Below are 24,277 nucleotides of genomic sequence, written 5' to 3' on the forward strand. Positions count from 1 at the left end.
TTGAGATCCTGATATTCTTTACAGTCGGCTCAGTAATAAGGAGCCTGTTCACCCATCACTCCTGTGCTTCCTGATCTACATTAGTTCCTGGTTAAGCAAATACTTCAATTTTAAATTCTCCTCCTTGTTTTCAAATACCTCCATGGTCTTACCCCTCCCTATCTCGACAACCTCCTGCAGTCCTATTACAACACTTGCAAATATCGGCACTCTTCCAATTCTGGCCTTTCCAGCATCCCTGATTTTAATTGTTCCGCCTTTGGTGGCTGTACCTTCAGCTGCCAAGGCCCGAAGCTCTGGAATTTCCTCCCTGAACCTCTTCGCCTCTCCACCTCTCTTTTCTCCTTGAAGACGCACCTTAACACCTACCTCGTTAACCCTTACCTCCCCTAATATCTGCATATGTGACTCGGTGTCAAACTTTGTTTCATAATACTCCTGTGAAGCACCTTGGGACGTTTTACTATATTAAAGGCGCTGTATAAATGCAGTTTGTTGTTGTTGTTGTAAGGGCATGCAAAAAATGATCCACCTTTTGTGATATCTGGCTGTAAGCTGAAAAACTTAATTTATTATTATTCATGTTTTGCTACACAGTAGTTCTTTCTGAAGCCACATTGTTTTGGAAAAACAAAAGCACAGCAGTGATTATTTATTCTGCACTACCAGTTCCATTCAAGTACTGGAACAAGTTCAAGCTTTATTACCTTTTTATTGCTTGTGGTACAAAGTAATTAACATTATAGACATATGAATAATACACCAGACAGGAGCTGCATTTAAGGCCAGAGACGAAGGAGCTGGGCGGAGCCATTGGAGATCAGGGGCGATGACTGTTGGAAACATCCACAGAGAGAACAAAATTGAAATAATCGAAACTGAAGCAGTTTGAAACTTATTTTTTCAGTGAATGTCCAGAATTGAATAAATATTGGAGGGTTAAAATGCCCTTGACACTATTGATAACAAATAAATTGCTGCCCGTATGAAATTCCGTTGTGCGCTATTTAACGAGGGGTTTAGCCCATTTATTTTAAAGAGTTAAGCCCATTGTAAATAAGAGACAGACACACGTTCATCACTGATAGCGAACCGAATAACTTCTACCCTGAGATCTTATATTGTTAGTGTGACTCAATAACGTTAACATTTAAACTCTGTGCCTGTCCATGGGGTGAATATGTGAGTTTCTGGGTGGCCGGGAAAGTAACGTCTCAAAGTATCTCCTTGATGGGCTTTCGCGTATATAACCGCTGGATGAACCATTAATTCTTGACCTGCTCTAAGGGCAAGCGCATATGTTAATGTAATCTGTCAGTATAAATCACCAATGTTTGGGTGAGCCAGGGAAGGATCTTGGAAAAGGAGGAGACAAGAGGGTAAAACTTGAGATTTTTATTCAAACTGACTTTTGAAAACGTTTGGTAAACCTGGCGAGATCCCACGACGATGTAAAGTGAAAAATAGACAGTTGTCACTCCGTCTCTGCATCAGGAACTATTGCTCGTCGCCTGGGACTTTTTGGTCACGTTGTAAATACAGTTATTGCCGCTTGTATGAATGAGCTGGCTGTTAAACTGCTCGGGCACCAACTCATTGTGGAATTTAGCGGCCCCCTCTCTGTACTTCACATTAGAAGACAGGTAAATTGTGGTGTTATCGTTACAGAGATGCAGCACCGTCTGTAAAAGGCTTGGAAATTGCGATGGGCTATAGACAATGCCCGACCCCAGGATGAAATCAAAGTCGGCTGGAAAGTTTCTCTGATCGTGACCCCAAGTAAGGGCACAGACTTTTGAACCGGGTCTGGAGCTGACTGGAATGTTACCTGAGACGTTGTATTCTATTTGCTTCAAATTGTCCGGTCTGTCCGTCATGGTGACATCTCCACCTGGCAAAAAGAATAAAATAATAACATAATTATCCTATGGTTTCCCGGCAGCAGGAGTTGCAACATGCATTCTGGTCACGGGAAGAGAAAGAAAAGTCGAATTCTGTAAAGAAAAGGAAGCTATCTGGGCAATTCGGTGCGAATGCCCTTGAGCCAGTCAGAGTTCGGAGTTCTCTCATCGAGTTCGGAGCACATGTCCTGAACCGGATTCGGGAAATTGAGATCACCCAACGCGCGCCTGCTCTAAAGCGTTGGCTGCAATGCAGGTTTCACAAGAAGATCAAGTGAAATCAGACCTTTAAAAAATCATATTCCATTTAAAAATATGACAAGGAGCAGCAATCCTTCTCTAATCGCGCCTGTCGGTTTCCTTTTAATGCCGCTGTTAGTCTGTTGGGCAAGCAACCGTCGCGTTATTTTAGCAAGAATTTTCTCCAGGGCCTGATCATGTGGAAATAATCAGGTCTGTGGGCACTTTACAGAGAGTGCTATAATATTAGAGTTCATCAGTCTGCCATTGCAGGCCGGCTCAAGCCGATTGAGCCTAAGTGTGTCCTTTGAAGACAGAAAGTGACTACTGCGGTATGTAACTTAACTCCACAAACACCATTGGCATTTATAGAGAATTCTTGTTCGGAACAAAAAAAAACAGATGCCCAGCTTTTAAACACGCGTAATGCCTTAGTCTTGGCTAATCCAAAGATTTTATCAAGCAAATACAATAAAATGGACAGGAACATATTCAGAACCTGCACCCGCGTTCCTGTAAGTACTTTTTCATGAATGTAACTTTTAAACAAGCATATATTGAGTACTATTGAGTGCTGCGTGGAAAATACTTAACATAATTGAAACAACCGATCAATATATTCGGAATCTGAGACCAGCCGGTTAGATAGATTTGGCGCAACAATATTTAACTCAGATGACGTCCCATGGATTAGGGTTCAGTGGAGCAATGAGTGAAGCTGCTAGTGACATCCAGTGGCGGAGCATCAATCTAACAGCAACTTCAAATACCACCCGATTGGCAGATTCCCGGATTGGATCCTTTCTCTGGCGTCTGGGTCTAATATTCACGTAGATTTAATCATTAAACCTCAACAATCGTCCCGTGAATGCTTCCCGGGTCATTGTACAATAATGTTTTTGCATCGTTTCTCTTGTTACTGTGGCAACACGAGTGCCGGATTTCTTGAATCCCAGCAATGCCTATGCTGATCAGCTTGAATCCTATGGTGGTACTGCTGAGTGTGGAGATCCACCGAGTTGCACAAAGGTGCAACAAGACAAGAGTTTAAAAATCTTTCCCACCTTTCCTGAAAACAAATAGTATAAAGGGAGGAGAAAGTAGCAAAGGGGCATTGATAGATTTAATGAGTGCAGAATTGTAACAAATGGAATTGAACGTGGGGAAATCTGAGGCCACTTTGGACCTATGAAAGAGAGATCAGAGTATTTTATAAATGATAAGAAGCTGGCAACTGTGGAAGAGCAGAGAGATTCAGGGGTCCATACACAGAAATCACTAAAAAGTGGTGGACAGGTACAAAAAATTATTTAACTGGCGAGTGGAATGTTATCCTGTATCTTAAGAGGATTGAAACACGAAGGGATAGAAGTTATGCTGGAGTTGTATAAAGCTCTGGTTAGACAGCTCCTGGAGCACTGCATTCCATTCTGGGAACCACACCTCAGGAAGGCTATATTGGCCTTGGAGAGGGTACAGCACAGATTCACCAGGATAATGCCAGTGTTACATTATGATGACAGGGTACATAGGCGAGTCTTGTATTCCCCTGAGTATGAAGATTAAGGGGTGAGCTAATTGAGGTGTTAGCATTAAAGAATTGGATAGGGTAGATAGAGGTCATTTATTTCTTCTGGTGGAGGAGTCCAGACCAAGGAGCATAACCTTAGACTGAGAGCTAGGGCATTCAGGGATGATGTCAGAAAGCAATTCTTCACAAGGATGTTAGTGGAAATCTAAAATTCGCTCCCCCAATAGACAGTTGAGGCCAGGGGTCAATTGAAAATTTCAAAACTGAGATTGATAGATTTTGCTGAGGCAAGGATATTAAGGGCTATGTAACCAATGTTGATTATTGGTGTTGAAATATAGATCCGCTGTGATCTAATGGAATGGAGGAACAGACCCCAGGGCTAACTGACCTAATCATCTACCGATATTCCTAATTGTCACTCTATGGGTAAACATCTTGAAGGGGAAGTATGCACCTCACAAAATAATTAGAGAGGACAAAAAGACGAATAATAATGATAGGAGTAACAACTGTGAATAGTTGTTATAGCGCAATTCACTACAAATAATTACTGTAGGAGTAACCACTATGAAAGCTAACTATAGCGATATGCACGAATAATAGTAAGTATTTTGATCAGCTCTATAATTGTACCTATACATTAATACAGTAACTCGAGGGGTAAGCTCCATGAACAATATGTGGAATGTTAAGCACTACGAATAGTAAATAAGTGGGTAGGTATTGTGAGCATTAACTATTGTAGTAAGGTCATGAAATATAACTATAGGGATATGCGCTTTAATTAGTAAGTAGAGGGATAAATACTCTGAATAGTGACTGCAGAATTAACTTACCCAGCAGCACCGCTAATATGCCCACAATCCCGGTGCCAGATCCCAGTTCAAGCACCTTCTTCCCAGAAAAATTAATCTTCTCATCGTGAAAGTACTGACAAAGGGCAAGACCCTGAAAAAACACACTCATATAAAGATAATTATTTACAAGGTACACAAAGCACGAGGACAATGTTGGAAGAGGGAGGGAAGGATGATTGCTGTGGAAATTGTTCAAAGGCCAATCACGCACATTCGTGTTGGAAGGTCGGAGCAACGTTGACAGAGTCCTGCAAGTAGGTCCTCTTCCCAACCTCTCGGGTTTAGTGGGGAGTGGATCTACGCAGAATCAAGGAAAGGAGAGATATATAATGGAAAGCAAAGTGATCCAATCCGACTATCGCCACTCGTCCCCTAAGGTATTTACAAATAATATATCCATCTTTCACAGCTGTGTTCACTGTGAGAGCAGTGTGGGTATCCGAGGAAAGAGCAATTAGAATTTCCAGATAAAGAGTTAGACTGCAGTTATCCTGTATTGCCGGTCTGAGGCGATGGAAGTAGACTCTGAATGTGCAGCGAAAGAACAGTAGAAGCAGGACACTGCCATCAACGGCACACAGTTCACCTGACGTGATCTAATGGAATGAAAGACATCACTGGTCGACAGCATTTTGGGCTATTTGTATCATTCAACATCAAAAGGTTACTTTCTACTGAAGGAAAGTGGTCCTTGCGGGCTGTCCCTTTAACTGGCTTTATATACTCGGTGGCAAAAGTGGCTTATTTGCTGGCAGCCTTGGCCACCAAGGTAAAACCCTCTGGTCAGTGAGTCAGAAGGATTCTGGTTAATTTCCCACTGGAAGTGCCACTAAGCAGTGGCAGCAGTGAGCGGAGAAAGAGCGGCCGAGAGCGGACCTGAATTAAAGCAGGGTCAGCGGAGTGAGGATAAAGAGCGGCCGAGAGCAGACCTGAATTAAAGCAGGGTCAGCGGAGTGAGGATAAAGAGTGGCCGAGAGCGAACCTGAATTAAAACAGGGGCAGCGGAGTGAGGATAAAGAGCGGCCGAGAGCGGACCTGAATTAAAGCAGGGTCAGCGGAGTGAGGATAAAGAGTGACCTGAGAGTGGGCCTGAATTAAAGCAGCGGCAGCGGAGAGAGGATAAAGAGCGGCCCGAGAGCGGACCTGAATTAAAGCAGTGGCAGTGGTGAGAGGATGAAGAGCGGCCCGAGAGCGGACCTGAATTAAAGCAGCGGCAGTGGTGAGAGGATGAAGAGCGGCCCGAGAGCGGACCTGAATTAAAGCAGGGGCAGCGGAGTGAGGATAAAGAGCGGCCGAGAGCGGACCTGAATTAAAGCAGGGGCAGCAGAGTGAGGATAAAGAGCAGCCGAGAGCGGACTTGAATTAAAGCTGGGTCAGCGGAGTGAGGATAAAGAGTGACCTGAGAGTGGACCTGAATTAAAGCAGCGGCAGTGGTGAGAGGATGAAGAGCAGCCGAGAGCGGACCTTAATTAAAGCAGCAGCAGCGGTGAGAGGATAAAGAGCGGCCCGAGAGCGGACCTGAATTAAAGCAGCGGCAGTGGTGAGAGGATGAAGAGCAGCCGAGAGCGGACCTTAATTAAAGCAGCAGCAGCGGTGAGAGGATAAAGAGCGGCCCGAGAGCGGACCTGAATTAAAGCAGCAGCAGCGGTGAGAGGATGAAGAGCAGCCCAAGAACGGACCTGAATTAAAGCAGCGGCAGCGGTGAGAGGATGAAGAGCGGCCCGAGAGTGGAGCTGAATTAAAGCAGTGGCAGCGGTGAGAGGATAAAGAGCAGCCCGAGAGCGGACCTGAATTAAAGCAGCGGCAGTGGTGAGAGGATGAAGAGCGGCCCGAGAGTGGAGCTGAATTAAAGCAGCGGCAGCGGTGAGAGGATAAAGAGCGGCCCGAGAGCGGACCTGAATTAAAGCAGCGGCAGTGGAGAGAGGATAAAGAGCAGCCCAAGAGTGGACCTGAATTAAAGCAGCGGCAGTGGAGAGAGGACAAAGAGCAGCCCAAGAGCAGACCTGAATTAAAGTAGCGGCAGTGACGAGAGGATAAAGAGCGGCCCGAGAGCGGACCTGAATTAAAGCAGCGGCAGCGGTGAGGCTCTGATTCAAAAACAACAAAAAACTCAGAGTGACTTCACAGGAGAGCTGGTAGGTGATTGGTTGGTGAGTATTACAGCTTTATTTGCTCTCTAATTTAGGGAAGGGGGTTAAATTAAGAGCTGAAAATTTGTAACTTGCTAGTACTTATGAAATTAATAACTTAAACTAGGTAAAATAATCAAACAATGAAACTAAAATATCGGTTGAATAAAAGCTTTAACTAATTAATTAATAAATAAAACAAGGTTAGAGATGGCAGGGCACGTGGTGTGTCATAACTGCAGCATCTGGGAGTTTGTGGAGAGCATTATGATCCTGAGCAGCCACACCTGCAGTAAGAGTCTGCAACTCGAGGAACTTCGGCTCACAATTGTTGAGCTGGAGTACGAGCTGCAGATATTGCGATGCATCAGGGAGGGGGAGAGTTACCTGGACACTTTGTTCCGGGGGGCAGTCACACCCTATAGGACAAGTAGCACTTTAGAGTTCATCAGTATTCAGGAACAGGCGGGTGTGACCGTGAATCAGAAAGGTATGTGTTCTCAGATATGTAATGATGGCAGAGCCTCAGCCCTGGATCTGGTCCAACAGGTACGAGGTACTTGCTACCTGTATGGATGAGGAACAAGACTGCATGGAGGATGGGCAAACTACCCAGGCACCATGATACAGGGGGTCTTCCAAGTAGGGGGAGAAGGAAGGAATGTGTTAGTATTAGGGGACAGTATAGTCAGAGGGATAGATATTATTCTCTGCAGCTGCGAAAGAGAGTCCCAAAGGAGTTCTCCTGGAATTTAGAAGAATGAGAGGGGATCTCATTGAAACTTATAAAATTCTAACAGGACGAAACAGACTAGATGCAGGAAGGATGTTCCCGATGGCGGGGGAGTTCAGAACCAGGGGTCACAGTCTAAAGATAAGGGGTAAGCCATTTAGGACAGAGATGAGGAGGAATTTCTTCACCCAGAGAGTGGTGAACCTGTGGAATTCTCTACCACAGAAGGCAGTAGAGGCCAATTCATTAAATATATTCAAGAAGGAGTTAGATATATTTCTTCAGGCTAAAGGGATCAAGGGATATGGGGAGAAGGCAGGGACAGGGTACTGAGTTTGGATGATCAGCCATGCTCTCATTGAATGGCAGAGCAGGCTCAAGGGGCCGAATGGCCAACTCCTGCTCCTATCTTCTATGTTTCTATGTTTCTCCTCATGGCTGGAGAAGAACTTGGAGTGGGAGGTGAGGATCCAGTTCTCGTGGTCCATATAGGAGCCAACGACATAGATAAAACTGAGAATGAGGTTCTGCTGAGGGAGCTTCAGGAGCTAGGGTCTAAATTAATAAGCAGAACCTCAAGGGTAATAATCTCTGGCTTACTACCTGAGCCACGCGCAAATAGCCATAGGGTCAAACAAATCAGAGAGTTAAATGCGTGGCTCAAAGCATGGTGTGAGAAGAAGGGGATTCAATTCAAGGGGCACTGGCACCAGTACTGGGGAAAGAGGGAACTGTTCCTTCGGGATGGACTTCACTTAAACCAGACTGGGACCAGTATCCTGGCGAATCATGTAACTAGGGCTCTAGATAGGGCTTTAAACTAAAAAAGGGGGGAGGGGTCAGGTGAAAGAACATTTAGAAATCGAAAGAGAAAGGTCAAGGCAATAGAGCAGTGCAGCGATTTAGGTGAAAATAAGCAGAGTGTGACAGGAAGGGACAGAGAGTTTCATGGTAGCAGTGCAGCAGAGAAAAAGGTCAAAACAGGGAATAATAGTAAAACAATTAAATTAAAGGCTCTTTATCTGAATGCGTGAAGCATTCATAACAAGATAGATGAAATAATGGCACAAATAGAGATACATAGGTTTGATCCAATACAGAGATGTGGTTGCTAGGTGACCAAGGTTGGGAAATAAATTATTATGGGGAATAATGAAACGGCAGAAACATTAAACAAATATTTTGTATGTCTTCAGAGCAGAAGACACAAAAAGCATACCAAAAATGCTGGGGAACCAAGGGTCTAATGAGGGTGAGGAACTTCACGTAATTAATATAAGTGGAGAAAAGGTACTAGAGAAACTAATGGGACTAAAAGCTCACAAGTCCCCTGGACCTGATGGCCTACATCCTAGGGTTCTAAACAAGGTCACTGAAGAGATAGTGGATAAATTGGTTTTGAGTTTCCAAAATTCCCTAGATTCTAGAATGGTCCCAGCGGATTGGAGGGTCGCAAAAGTAAAACCTCTATTCAAGAAAGGAGGGAGAGAGAAAACAGCAAACTACAGGCCAGTTAGCCTGACATCAGTCATCGGGAAAGTGCTGGAATCCATTGTTAAGGAAGTGGTATCAGGGCACTTACAAAATCATAACATGGTTTTATAAAAGGGAAGTCGTATTTGACAAATTTGTTAGCGTTTGTTGAGGATGTACCTAGCAGGGTAGATCAGAGGGAACCAGTGGATGTAGTATATCTGGATTTGGTAAGAACATAAGAAATAGGAGCAGGGATAGACCATTTGGCCCCTCGAGCCTGCCCTTCCTTTCAATGACATCATGGCAGTTTTGAACTTGGCCTCAACGCCACTTTCCCACCCACTCCCCATAACCCTTGATTCCCCCGTAGCGCAAATATATGTCTATCTCCACCATGAATATATTCAATGACTCCACATCCACAGCTCTCTGGGGTAGAGAATTCCAAAGATTCATGACCCTCTGAGAGAAGAAATTCCTCCTCATCTCCGTCTTAAATGGGCGACTCCTTGTCCTGAAACTATGCCCCTAGTTCTAGATTCCCCCACGAGGGGAAACATCCTCCCTGCTTAACCCTATCAAGCCCCCTCAGGATCTTATATGTTTCAATAAGATCACCTCTCATTCTTCTGAACTCCAATGAGTATAGGCCCAACCTGCTTAACCTTTCATCATAAGACAAGCCATTCATCTCTGGAATTAACCTAGTGAACCTTCTCTGATCTGCCTCCAATGCAAGTATATCCCTCCTTAAATAAGGAGACCAAAACTGCACACAGTACTCCAGGTGTGGTCTTGCCAGCGCCCTGTACAGTTGTAGCAAGATTTTTCTAACTTTTTCTGTTTCCTGTATGAGGACCCCCTGATGCCTCTGTACTGCAGCATTTTGTAGTCTCTCTCTATATAAAAAATAATTTACTTTTTTATTTTTGCTGCCAAAGTGGATATTCTCACATTATACTCCATCTGCCAAATGTTTGCCCACTCACTTAACCTATCTACGTCCCTTTGCAGACTATTTGTGTCCTCCTCACAACTTCATTTCCCACCTATCTTTGTATCATTAGCAAATTTGGCTACAGTACACACGGTCCCTTCATCCAAATCATTGATATATATTGTAAATAGTTGAGGCCCCAGCACTGATCCATGTGGCACCCCACTTGTTACAGTTTGCCAACCTGAAAATGACCCATTTATGCCGACTCTCTATTTTATGTTAGTTAGCCAATCCTCTATCCATGCTGATATATTACCCCAACCCTGTGAGCTCTTATCTTGTGCAGTAACCTTTTATGTGGCACCTTATCGAATGCCTTCTGGAAATCCAAATACACTACATCTACTTGTTCCCCTTTATCCACCCTGCTCATTACATCCTCAAAGAACTCTAGTAAATTTGTCAAACACGATTTTCCTTTCATAAAACCATGTTGACACTGCTTGATTGTATTATGATTTTCTGAATGTCCTGCTATTACTTCCTTAATAATGGATTTCAGCATTTTCCGAATGACAGATGTTGGTCAAATTGGCCTATAGGTTCCTACTTTCTGCATCCCTCCTTTCCTGAATAGGGGCATTACATTTGCGGTTTTCCAATCTGCTGGAACCTCTCCAGAACCTAGGGAATTTTGGTAGGTTACAACCAACGCATCCACTATCTCTGCAGCTACTTCTTTCAAGACCCTAAGATGTAGGCCATCAGGTCCAGGGGACTTGTTAGCCTTTAGACCCATTAGTTTGCTAAGTACTTTTTCTCTAGTGATAGTCATTGTTTCAAGTTCCTCCCTCACTATAGCGCCTTGATAATCAATTATTACTGGGATGCTTTTAGTGTATTCTACCGTGAAGACCGATACGAAATATTTGTTCAAAGTCTCTGCTGCTTCCCATTATTAATTCCCTAGTCTCATCCTATGAGGGAGCAACGGTTACTTTAGCTAATCTCTTCCTTTTTATATGCCTGTAGAAGCTCTTACTGTCTGTTTTTATATTTTTTGCTAGGTTACTTTCATAATCTATCTTCCCCCTCTTTATTGCTTTTGTAGTCATCCTTTGCTGGTTTCCAAAAGGCATTCGATAAGGTGCCACATAAAAGATTATTATACAAGATTAGGGCTCATGGGGTTGGGGTAATATAGTAGCATGGATTGAGGATTGGTTAACAGACAGAAAACAGAGAGTAGGATTAAACAAACCTTTTTCAGGTTGGCAGGCAGTAACTAGTGGGGTGCCGCAAGGGTCAATCTTGGGGCCTCAGCTGTTTACAATCTATGTTAATGACCTAGATGAAGGGGCTGATTGTAATGTATCCAAGTTTGCTGATGATACAAAGCTAGTTGGGACAGTAAGCTGTGAGGAGAACACAAAGTCTGCAAAGGGATATAGATAGACTAAGTGTGTGGGCAGTAAGGTGGCAGATGGAGTATAATGTAGGGAAATGTGTGGTTATTCACTTTGATAGGGAGAATAGAAAAACAGAATATTCTTTAAATGGAGAGAAATTTTCAAATGTTGGTGTTCAGAGCAATACAGAAAGCCAGCATGCAGGTACAGCAAGCAATAAGGAAAGCAAATGGCATGTTGGCCTTTCTTGCAAGGGGTTGAAGTATAAGAGTAAGGAAGTCTTGCTGCAATTGTACAGGCCTTGGTGAGACCACACCTGGAGTACTGTCCACAGTTTTGGTCTCCTTATCTGAGGGAGGATATATTTGCCTTGGAGGCGGTGCAACAAAGGTTCACTAGATTGATTCCTGAGATGAGAGGGCTGCCCTATGATGAGAGATTGTGTAGAATGGGTCTATACTCTCTGGAGTTTAGAAAAACGAGAGGTGATCTCATTGAAGCATAGAAGATTCTGAAGGTGATTGACAGGGTAGATGCTGAGAGTTGTTTCCCCTGGCCGGAGTGTCTAGAACTAGGGGGCATAGTCTCAGGATAAGGAGTAGGCCATTTAAGACCGAGATGAGGAGGAAGGTTTTCATTCAGAGGGTTGTGAGTCTTTGGAACTTTCTGCCTCAGAGGGCTGTGAATGCTGAGTCTCTGATTATATTCAAGACTGAAATAGATAGATTTTTGGACTCTAGGGGAATCAAGGGATATGGAGATCGGGCGGGAAAGTGGAGTTGAGGTCGATGATCAGCCATGATCTTATTGACTGGCAGAGCAGGCTCGAGGGGCCGTATGGCCTACTCCTGCTCCTATTTTTTATGTTCTTATGAGGACTTGAAAACGTAATTCAGCCAGACCCTTCAATACAGCACCGAGGGCCGCTGCTGAGAGTCAGAGACCAGATTTCGGATGAGATGTTCAACGTCCGCCCTCTCAGGCAGATGCAAACGGTTGCGTGACACCATTCAATGAAGAGAAGAGGAGTTGTCCTGGCCAACATTTATCCCTCAGCCATCATCACGAACACTTAGCTGGTCTTTTATCTCATTGCTGTTTGTGGGGCCTGCCGGGTTTCCCTACATAACAAATGGCCCAGAAATTCGGGTCCCAACGCGTGAGTATGGACGGAGTACTCACGCGTGGACCCGATGGAAGTGCCGGAATCTTGCATGCACTATGCATGGGCGGGAAACCGGCACCCCCGATCCTCTGAACCAAGGGGTTCAGAGGTCGAACGCGTGCGCGCGGGAGTCTGCGCCTGCACGTTGAACTTCCTTTTTTTTCAGGTTTTAACGTGCGGGTAAGTCTGTACATTTTAGAAATGTAAAAAGCAGCCATAAGGACTTCATTTTCAAAGGTAAGTGGTCAATTATTTAAAATTAAAACATTTTTTCCACAGTTTTTTTTACTTTTAAATACTTTAAAGCAAGGTAAGTTTATTTTTAGCCCCGTTTTTATATAAAATTATTTTTCTCAAAAATTTAAATTTTTGCTTAAAAAAGTTATTTAATGTCATTTATAGTTTATTTACAAAGTGTGATTTAAAAAAAAATTATTTGAAGGTAAAGTACAGTTTTATAGCCTCAGCATTTATACGTTTTGACAGGTCTATCTGTCAAGGCTTATGAATGGAGCATTCCCTGCTCCGATTGGCTGCCTGTTGCTCACGTGATCCCAGGGGGCGCTTCGCACTAACTACGCTCCTGGGACACGCCAGCATAGCGCACCGGCCTCTGAAACAGGCCTTGTCAACGCTTCAGAAGTATTTCACCGCTTGGAGTTGCATTACGGTGTCCTTTGATCCTGCAAGGCGCCATATAAATAAAAACAATCATTCGATATTGTTTTGTGCCTGTTGTGTTTCGTGTGCCCTACACTGAGCAGATATTTTTTTGGTTTTCAAGTAAATCGTGTAAATAGTAATTATGCCGCCAAAGTTGATATAAAGACAGGGACACGCCCGCCTTCGTGTTGATCAGAAATCTAGAGCACAGCGTTACTGTAAAAAGGTACGTGCTAACAAGAAGCTGTGGGGTCTAAGATGTGTACACTCAGATCGCAAGGAAGCCAGTTTAGAAATCCCAGATTAAATCATTACTACACAGCGCCCAGGAGATCAATGTTGCCAAGCCAAGAGTTGGGACATCACTCTCCATTGAGGGGCTGGTACCATTCTGTCTCGGAATCAGACCGGGAGCTGACTCTGGAGATGTGCACCTACCTACACCCGCTTCCAATCCATGCGAGTGTAGCTAAAACTGCAACGATAAATAAGTCGGGAGTTTACTTTTAACCCCGAACAATACATTTGTAAAAGACCACCTGACTTACAGGTCCCCAGACAAAAGCAGAAACGCCTAAGAAAGCTCCTTTAAACATCGTGATCTTTAAAGGGTGTCCACTAAACTCATACTCCTTCTCCTCCAACCCCTTGGGGAGATTCTCGTCCTCGGTGCTGCTCATTCTCTCTGATTTCAAACGGACTCTCTTCGATCTCCAAGAAGATCTCTTCCGGTCCCGGATGTGTATTTCTGTCAGTTTCAGCCGCACGTGTCCACTCCAAGATTTTATCTCGGATTAAAGAAAGACTTTAAAGAAACCTGTAATGTAGAAAGGCAGCGCGACATTTAATTGTGTTTTAAATCTCAGACTATCACAGGAAGACCCACAGCAAAGCACAAGAGATCTCCTTTTACTATAAAATGGATACAACTGTTAAATAAAAGAATTCACCAGATTCAGCATAAACCCAACAGTGCCCGTTGAACCCAACAAGGAGCAGCGCTGTTTAAGTGGAGACACCATTACATACCTAAACAAGCCTTTATCTACTGGTCAGCTTCGCACTCCAGGTACCCGTGTGATGCTCAATGAAATGTATTGGATATATTTCTTAAGGCTAAAGGGATCAAGGGGTATGGGGAGAAAGCAGGGACAGGGTACTGAATTTGGATGATCAGCCATGATCGCATTGAATGGCGGAGCAGGCTCGAGGGGCCGAATGGCCTACTCCTGCTCCTATCTTCTATGTTTCTTTGTTTCTATTCGGTTGCGGAGGGACAAGGAGCAGTTGTAGAGCGGGAGAGAAAGTAGCCACACCCAAAGTACAGGAGAGAAAGAACAAGAGAATAAAGAAGTTGATCTGAAATTGAGTGAGGGGGTGAGAGTATAATTTGCAAACCGGGGAAATTAAATAGAAATATTCAGAGAGACCGTGATAGATTAAACTAAAGGACCGTTAAGGCTGTTAAAGAAGGGCTGGCATTTATATAGCGCCTTTCACGACCACCAGGACTCTCAAAGCACTTTAGAGCCAATGAAGTACTGTTGAAGTGGTGTCATTAAGAACATAAGAAAATAAGAAGTACGAGCAGGAGTGGGCCATACAGCCCTAGCGCATGCTCCGCCATTCAATAAGATCATGGCTGATCGTCGACCTCAACTCAACTTTCGTGCTGGATCTCTATATCCCTTGATTCACCTAGAGTCCAAAAATAATTGCATCTCAGCATTGAAGAAACTCAAAGAATTAGCCTCCACAGTCATCTGGGGCAGAGAATTCCTAAGATTCACAACCCTCTGAGTGAAGAAACTCCTACTCATCGGTCTTAAATGGCCTACCCCTTATCCTGAGACTATGCCCCCTAGTTCTAGACACTCCAGCCAAGGGAAACAACCTCTCAGCATTTACCCTGTCAATCCCCTTCAGAATCTTGAATCAGGAATCAATCTAGCGAACCTTCAATGCACCGCCTCCAAGGCAAGTATATCCTTCCTTAGATAAGGAGGCCAAAACTGTGCACAGTACTCCAGGTGTGGTCTCACCACGGCCCTGTACTGAGCCACTGCTGTAATGTGGGAAACACGGCAGCCAATTTGTGCACAGCAAGTCCCACAAACAGCAATGAGATACTGACCAGATAATCTTTTTTTGTATGTTGGTCGAGGGATAAATATTGGCCAGTTCACCGGGGATAACCCAGTAAGACACCTACCTTACGAATCTGGCTTTTCTCGTCTCTATTTACCTGCCGGGTTTCATGAGGCCCGGGAATCCCGGCCAGAATGGGTTAGAAATAAATATCTTGTTAAAAAGGAGGCACCAAACCTCCTTCAAAGCTTTTATGGAGGTCCCAGCTCCTGAGAATGCATTGGTCGCTCACCGCTATTAAAACCGGCAGTGGGACGGTTCGAGGCCGGTTTGAAATTTTTTAGATTTTAAATTCTCACCTGACCCAAAGCCCAGCCATTTTGGGGGTTACAATTACCCCCTTGGTTTTCTTAAGAGATTATATTAATTACTGTGGTTGTTCGGTGTTTGTTTTGCAGCGAATACAAATGTCTTTAAAATACGTTGGATTTACTGATAGCGGTTTAATCGGGTTAAATTTCAGACAATTTGTGTTCCGCCTGCACACCAGGCACTTTCCAAACCCGAGAAATGATGCCCACAGACTTTATCCCCGCTGAAATGTTGCCCTCCAGACAAGTCAGAAACACGGCAGGTGCAAAGCCTTTAATTATACAGGTGGAAAAATAGAAGGAGAAATAGCACAAAGAAAGAAATGGAAAGGGAGAAATGGAAGAACAAACTGCGATCTTGACCAGTGAGGTCACAAATACTGAATCCATTTCAAAACTGTAACGGAAATCCGTCAACGGCAGCTGGGTGATTTGAGCTGCGGTCCTGGGTACAGGAAGGATTCCAATAATAATCTTAATTTAAAAAGCATCTGCTCCAGTCAGAGCCCACATTCTGATAACAAGGAAGTTAAGCTTTAAATATAATCTAACAATGTCAACTTTTACGTTCCAATCCGTGAATCAAAAGTGGTGAATTCCAAACTTCACCTCGTTGTGCACATCCTAATGTGACAGTTTCCTTTCTTTATAAACGAGGTTTCAAATATATTGTCCGCCTCCCCCAGTCTTAATAGATGAGTTATTACGAGGCAAGATCTTTGTTAAAAGAAGCCAAATGTGAACTGTTGATCCTCAGATATAATAAGTATATTACTCGAAGGAAGGAGATTCTCACTGAGAATTATCCCAATAATAGTATTAATACTAATTCCGATAATACTAATAATGAAACCATTAATTTTCTTTCTAATCCTTATACTACTAATATTATTAATATATCCTAATAATATAATAATATATTTTATAGTCATTTCAATGCTGCTAATATTATAAATGCTCCCGATAATGCTAATAATAAAACGTTTACATTTACTGCTTCTAACACTCCTAACACTACAAATAATATATATCAATTATTTAGTTATACTACTAATTAAATACTTTCATTAAATATTATTTCATGGAGAAGGTGGCCTCGCAGCTCTCTCAGTCTCAGTAATTATTGAGCACTCCAGAGATACAGCAGCGCAGGGGAAATCGAGCAAAAGAATATCATTCAAAATTAAACACAATAAGGAAGACGACAAACTCACTTAAAGAGGCCTCACTGTTCCCGCAGTGGTCTTTAATTATCTTTGTTTCAGCCCACGTCCCTCCCACACAGACCCGAGGAGCACTGGAACAGCGCACAGTGAACTTGTGCTCCGGTTTTAACTTGTCAAAATCTCGCCAGTTTTAAACAGCCAGGTTTTATATCGCAAGATGACAACTGTGGACCAATGAGAAAAAAACCGTGAATTGGAAGTGTTGACAGAGCAGTCTGACGTGTTTCTTGGGAGTGGGAGTGGGGGAGGGACAATTTATTTTCCTGAACTAAATCCATAGAACTAATTCCCCATTATTGACCGAGCAGCCAGTCAGTTCAGTCTCTCCCGGTGATAAACTGGAACTGCCGACCAGAGATAATCTGCGCCCTGACTTTCCTTTCAGTATCTTAGAAAACGTCTCAAGCTTCCCTTGGCACTCGCCGAGGCTCCCTGGTAAATCCGAGCCCCACCGCCCTGCTCTAATATCAAAATATTTTAATTGAAGTTATCACCCCAGGATTCTTCTCACCCTGAGAGATCTCCTGTTAAAATAACTGTTGGAATAAATCGTTTATTAGATAAATGAATAAGTCACTAGGAAACAGAAATAACTTTACTATTTTAACATAATCTTGGTTTTTTTTAAATACGCATGTTCAGCAAATCCCTGTTAATGACATTTCGGTGTGGGGATGCCGGTGTTGGACTGGGGTGGACAAATGTAAGAAGTCACACAACACCAGGTTATAGTCCAACAGTTTTATTTGAAATCACAAGCTTTCTGAGCGCTGCTCCTTCGTCAGGTGAAGTGGAGAGATGCATAAAGACACAGCTTATATAGTCAGAGAATAATGCCAGATGATTACAGGTAATCTTTCTAACTGCCATTTATCACACCTCAGCAGAGAGATAATCACAGCAATCAAAGGTGTGAATGGTGTCCAAACAGGTTAGTCAGGAAAACATTACATCAAAGAACAATGAGGTGGGGTCACAAGGGGTCAAATGTTGTAGATGCTGGGGTCTGTATAAAAAACAAAAAACAGACAAAATACATTTTTTTGCTGGAAATCACAGCAGGTACGGCGGCATCTGTGTAGAGAGAACAAGCCAACGATGACGCAAGTCGGCCTTCGAGACACACGGCAACGCAAAATCATAGAGCAGAAACTGATAGCCAAGTTCCGCACTCATGAGGATGGCCTCAATCGGGATCTTGGGTTCATGTCACGCTACATGTAACCCCACCTGACGTAGGGTCATCCAGGCTCGAGTCGTCATTGACTTGTTCTCTCTACACAGATGCGGCCGGACCTGCTGTGATTTCCAGCAAAAAAATGTTTTTTTGTCTGTTTTTTGTTTTTCATACAGACCCCAGCATCTGCAACATTTGACCCCTTGTGACCCCACCTCATTGTTCTTTGATGTAATGTTTTCCTGACTAACCTGTTTGGACACCATTCACACCTTTGATTGCTGTGATTATCTCTCTGCTGAGGTGTGATAAATGGCAGTTAGAAAGATTACCTGTAATCATCTGGCATTATTCTCTGACTATATAAGCTCTGTCTTTATGCATCTCTCCACTTCACCTGACGAAGGAGCAGCGCTCTGAAAGCTTGTGATTTCAAATAAAACTGTTGGACTATAACCTGGTGTTGTGTGACTTCTTACAAATGACATTTTGGGGGATGGGTTTGGAGCGGTTACTGCGCCCGCTTGTATAACTGCGCTGATTTGAGACACAATTGACATTGAAGTAGGGTTGGGTTAAATGGAAAGTGCACTGAGCTGAGTGGCTCTGTAATCCTCATATTTGGCACCGTATATATTATGTAGAACATATCCATTACATATTATAGCCTGGAATGACATTCTGGCATCAGTTTGGTCTAAAATGTTGTCTTATGACAGTACTATATAATATTAGAATAGATTGCTTTGACCTCTGCTCGAATACCCTTAAAATCCAGCCTGGCGTTTGTTTACCTCGGGTCGTGTTTAACACACGGGTTTAGGGCCCTAACTTAGACATTGTCTCGGGTACAGTGGTGATAGTGGCTCCTGCAGTTGCCTAAGCATCTTATGCACAAGGGTGAGCGCCGAATGACGAATATATAACTAAAATATAACCCAGGTGTGTAACAATGGAATACCATAGTGATCTGACCGGGACAGCTGTCTCTTTCACGCCTGTGCTTCTGCAAAGGTGGACCGAGAAATACCTTGTTAAGATGAGGCGTGCGAATTCTCAAGCTCTTGGATTTCACAGTGAGTGTGCACAAGTTCATCAATTATAGTCAGATTTACTTCGTTTAATCAGTTCAACTTGTCTTTGTGGGTCATCTAACTTGGTAACCCAAATAGCTTCTAACTACTCTCAGATACTAACTTTCTTGCAGCCTTTGTAGGGCCTGACTATGTTTGTAGCATTTTCTTTAAAACCTGACTCCGCTCCTCCCCTATGCTGCACCAGACTGTTCGCACATCATTCCTGAAACAGAGCGGACGGCGGTCTGTATCTGTTTTTTTATTCTCAGGCAAAAGGGACCTCCCAACAGAATCAGTGTGAGGTTTTGATGGATTGCTGAGAATCAACAACAACAACTTGTATTTATATAGCACCTTTAACGTAGTAAAACGTCCCAAGGCGCCTCACGGGAGCGTTATCATACAGAATTTAACACCAAGCCACATAAGGAAATATTAGGACAGGCCAAAGCTTGGTCAAAGAGGTAGGTAGTAAACAGTGTCTTAAAGGAATGAAGAGAGGTAGAGAGGCGGAGAGGTTCAGGGAGGGAATTCCAGAGCTTAGCGCCTCGTCAGCTGAAGGCACGGCCGCCAATGGTCGAGTGATTAAAATCGGGGATGCTCAAGAGGCCAGACTCGGAGGAACACAGAGATCTCAGATCCAGAGAGCGAAAAATCAGCATTCTCCTTATCACGCAGGGTTCCATGCTCATTCTACTTCAGCTATGTAATGTCAGTTTCTTGAACAAATGACTCGATTTATCAGGAAAAGCGACCGAATGGTCCGTCGTATATTGACGTCACGCCTCGCAGTTTGTACGGTTGTCATTTTGTGAGTGACGCGAGGCATTGCGCAACTTTTCACATTGAGGTCACGAAATGCTGTTCCCTTCAGTGGGCGTTCTGTGCTTGCAGCACGTGTTGTTCCAGCTTCTAAGGTTCCACAGTGCGTGTGTCCAATTTGTTCTTGGCCAATGAAGTGTTCACTTGGGATTTACCAATTCAACGTCCCACAAATACCTGTGATCATTTTGTTCGATGCAGCTGCACATCCCAGTCATTGAAAGTGGCTGTAATGCCGGTGAACATATTCTGAAATGTTCTGATGTAACAGCTTATCTTTTGCTACCGCTAACAATGGATATGAAGTGATCGGCAGTAAACAGTGTTTGAAAGTATTATGAAGGATAACATAAGGGAGCATCTTGAGGGGCATGAGGCAATCCTGGACAGACGGAGTGGGGAGGCGGGCTTATACTTGATTCATTTGTTGGATTTCCTTGAAGGTGGCAAAACAAGTCGATAACGCTGTTAAAGAAATACTGAATCCTGAGATTTATAAATAGAGGCACAGTGTACAATAGTAAGGAAGTTATGCTGAAACTTTATAAATCACTGGTTAGGCCTCAGCTGGAATATTGTGTCCAATTCTGGGCACCGCAGTTTAGGAAGGATGTCAAAGCCTTGGCGAGGGTGCACAGGATAATTACTATAATATTAATAAGGATAAGGGACTTCAGTTATGTGGAGAGCTTAAGAAGCTAGGATTGTTCTCCTTCGAGCATAGAAGGTTAAGGGGAGATTAGATAGAGCTATTTAAAATTATGAGGGGTTTTGACAGGGTAGAGGGTAGCTAAAGTAAACGTTGGTCCCTTAGAGGATGAGACTGGGGAATTAATAATGGGGAACGGGGAAATGGCAGAGACTCTGAACAAATATTTTGTATCTGTCTTCATGGTAGAAGACACTAACAACATCCCAATAATGGATAATCTAGGGGCCACAGGGAGGGGGGAACTATTGACAATCACTATCACTAAGGAGATAGTACTTGGTAAAATAACTGGACTAAAAGATGACAAGTCCCCTGGATTAGATGGCCTGCATCCCAGGGTCTTAAAAGAAGTGGCTGCAGAGATAGTGGATGCATTGGTTACAATATACCAAAATTCCCTGGACTCTGGAGAGGTCCCAGTGGATTGGAAAACCAGAAATTTAACACCCCTATTTAAGAAAGGAGGGAGGCAGAAAGCAGGGAACTATAGACCAGTTAGCCTAACATCTGTCGTTGGGAAAATACTGGAATCCTTCATTAAGGAAGCAGTAGCACGGCATTTGGAAAATCAGAATGAAGTCAAGCAGAGCCAGCATGGGTTTCTGAAAGGGAAATCATGTTTAACAAATTTGCTGGAGTTCTTTGAGGAGGTAACGAGCAGGGTGGGAAAAGGTGAACCCGTGTATGTGGTGTATTTGGATTTCCAGAAGGCATTTGGTAAGGTGCCATATAAAAGGTCACTGCATAAGATAAGAGCTCATGGAATTGGGGGTAATATATTAGCATGGATAGAGAATTGGCTAACTAACAGAAAGCAGAGAGTCGGGATAAATGGGTCATTTTCCAGTTGGCAAATGGTAACCAGTGGGGTGCCACAGGGATCGGCGCTCGAGCCTCAACTATTTACAATCTACTTTAATGACTTGGATGAAGGGACCGAGTGTAATGTAGCCAAGTCTGCGGATGATACAAAGATGGGTGGGAAAGCAAGTTGTGCAGAGGACTCAAAGAACCTGCAAAGGGATATAGACAGGCTAAGTGAGTGGGCAAACATTCGGCGGATGGAGTTTAATGTGGGAAGGTGCGAGGCTATACACTTTTGCAGGAAAAATAAAAAAGCAAATTATTATTTAAATGGAGAGAGATTACAAAATGCTACAGCTCAGAGCGACCTGGGGGTCCTTGTGCATGAAACACGAAAAGTTAGCATGCAGGTACAGCAAGTATCAAAAAGGCAAATGGAATTTTGGCCTTTATTGCAAGGGGGTTGGAGTATAAAAGCAGGGAAGTCCTGCTACAACTGTACAGGGTACTGGTGAGACCACACCTCGAGTAGCGCGTACAGTTTTGGCCTCCTTATTTAAGGAAGGGGATACTTACATTGGAGGCAGTTCAGAGACGATTCACTGGGTTAATTCCAGAGATGAGAGGGTTAACTTATGAGGAAAGGAGGAAAGGTTGAGCAGGCTGGGCCTATACTCATTGGAATTTAGAAGAATGAGAGGTGATCTTATTGAAACATATAAGATACTGAGGGGGCTCGACAAGGTAGATGCAGAGAGGATGTTTCCCCTCATGGGGAAATCTAGAATGCGGGGGCACAGTTTTTGAAAAAAGGGTAGCCCTTTTAGAACTGAGATGAGGAGGAATTTCTTCTCTCAGAGGGTCGTAAATCTGTGGAATTCTCTGCCACAGAGAGCCGTGGAGGCTGGGTCATTAAATACATTTAAGGTGGCGATAGACAGATTTTGCAAGATAAGGGAGTGAAAGATTATGGAGAGTGAGCGGGGAAGTGGCTTTGAGCCCAAGATCAGCCATGATCTTATTGAATGGCGGAGCAGGCTCGAGAGGCCAAGTAGTCTATTCCTTCTCCTATTTCTTGTGTTCTTCTGTACTTATGACAGAGTAGCTGGGGGAGAAACTATTTCCACTGGCAGGGGGGTCGGTAACCAGAGGACACAGACTTAAGGCAATTGGGAAAAGAAGCAGGGGGAAAATGAGGAGATATTTTTGTTATGATGCCTGAAAGGGTGGTGGACCAGATCAAATAGTACCTGTCAAAAGGGAATTGATTATATACTTGAAAAGGAAAAATTGAAGGGTTATGGGGAAAAAGCAGGGGAGTGGGATTAATTTGGATAGCACTTTCAAACAGCCGGCACAGGCACAATGGTGCATGAGCTCCTTCAGTGTTGTAGCTTCCCCAGGTTGGCACCTCAATTTCAGGTATGCCTGGTGCTGCTCCTGGCTTGCACTTCTACACTCCTCACTGAGCCAGGGTTGGTCACCTGGCTTGATGGTAATGGTAGAGTGAGGGATATGCTGGGCCATAAGTTTACAGATTGTGGTGGAATACAGTTCTGCTGCTGCGGATGGCCCACTGAACGTCATGGATGCCCAGTTTTGAGATGCTAAACCTGTTCTGAATTTATCCCATTTGGCATGGCGGTAGTGTCATACAACACGATGGAGTCTATCCTCAGTGTAAAGGTTGGACTTCGTCTCCACAAGGACTGTGCGGTGGGCATGCAAAAAGTGATCCACACTTTGTGTTATCAGGCTGTATGCTGAAAAACGTAATTTATCATTATTTATGTTTTGCTATACAGTAGTTCTATCTTAAGTCATGGATAGATGCATCTGCGACAGGTAGATTGGTGAGGGCACTGTCAAGTAAGCTTTTTCCCCTCGTGTTGTTTATCTCATCACGTGTCACAAGCCTAGTCTGGACGCTATGTCCTTCAGGGCTCGGTCAGTAGTGGTGCTACCGAGCCACTCTTAATGATGGATATTAAAGTCCGCCACTCAGAGCGCATTCTGTGCCCTTGCTACCCTCAGTGCTTGTTACTTGTTGGAGGAGTACTGATTCATCAGCTGAGGTATTGTGATAGGTGGTAATCAGCAGGTAGTTTCCTTGTCCGTGATTAACCTGATTCCATGAGACATCATGGGATCCAGAGTCAATGTTGAGGACTCCAAGGGCCACTCCCTCCAGACTATATACTGTGCCACCACCTCTGGTGAGTCTGTCCTGCTAGTGGGACAGGACATACCCAGGGATGGTGATGGAGAAGTCTGTGAAGTTGGTTTATAGGAATGATTCTGTGAGTATGACTATGTCAGGCTGTTGCTTGACTAGTCTGTGGGACAACTCTAGCAATTTTGGCACAAGTTCCCAGTTGTTAGTGAGAAGGACTTTGCAGGGTCGACTGGTCTGGGTGTGCCTGTGTCGTGTCCGAATCGCATGCCTAGATCAATACCAAGCTTTCAGTCCCGTTATATTCTTATACTTTGTTGCAGCAGTTTGATCTATATGAGTAGCTTGCTCGGCCATTTCAGAGGGCAGTTAAGAGTCAACGACATTGCTGCGGGTCTGGAGTCTCATCTAGGCCAGACTGGGTAGAGACAGCAGGTTTGCTTCTCTAAAGGGCATTCGTGAACCAGATGAGCTTTTATGAAATTCCGGTAGGTTCATGATTCATAAACCTTTCCACCTCTCTACCTCTCTTTCCTCCTTTAAGCTTTTGGTTACCTGTCTTAATATCTCCTTATGTGGCTCGGTGTAAAACTTTGTTTGATAATACCCCTGTGAAGTGCCTTGGGATGTTTTACTATGTTAAAGAAGCTGTATAAATGCAGGTTAACCATGTTAACCATCTTAAGGCTAAAGGGATCATGGGGTATGGGGAGAAAGCAGGGACCGGGTACTGAATTTGGATGATCAGCCATGATCGCATTGAATGGCGGAGCAGGCTCGA

General features: G+C 43.8%; 1 protein-coding gene across 1 annotated transcript; it reads right to left on the minus strand.

Annotated features, from left to right (window-relative positions):
* Nucleotides 1-1,490: 1,490 nt before the first annotated feature.
* Nucleotides 1,491-13,727, minus strand: LOC147109659 (EEF1A lysine methyltransferase 3-like). Its single transcript, XM_086002342.1, has 3 exons — nucleotides 13,596-13,727; nucleotides 4,512-4,623; nucleotides 1,491-1,891 (listed from the first exon to the last, which is right to left on the minus strand). The coding sequence occupies exons 1-3, from the start codon at nucleotides 13,725-13,727 to the stop codon at nucleotides 1,491-1,493; spliced, it is 645 nt and encodes a 214-aa protein (XP_085858468.1).
* Between the last annotated feature and the right edge of the window lie 10,550 nt (nucleotides 13,728-24,277).

This window comes from Somniosus microcephalus, chromosome 12 (genome assembly GCF_052327205.1).
Source record: "Somniosus microcephalus isolate GS21.2 chromosome 12, FLI_Smic_1.0, whole genome shotgun sequence".
Lineage (NCBI taxonomy): Eukaryota > Metazoa > Chordata > Chondrichthyes > Squaliformes > Somniosidae > Somniosus > Somniosus microcephalus.

Excerpts from the sequence above, each read along its gene's own strand:
- LOC147109659 (XM_086002342.1), bottom strand. The coding sequence starts at position 13,727 with ATGAGCAGCACCGAGGACGAGAATCTCCCCAAGGGGTTGGAGGAGAAG. Across the intron at positions 4,624-13,595 it reads CTGCTTTTGTCTGGGGACCT|GGTCTTGCCCTTTGTCAGTA; the intron begins GTAAGTCAGGTG and ends GTGTTTTTTCAG. Across the intron at positions 1,892-4,511 it reads CATATTAGCGGTGCTGCTGG|GTGGAGATGTCACCATGACG; the intron begins GTAAGTTAATTC and ends TCTTTTTGCCAG.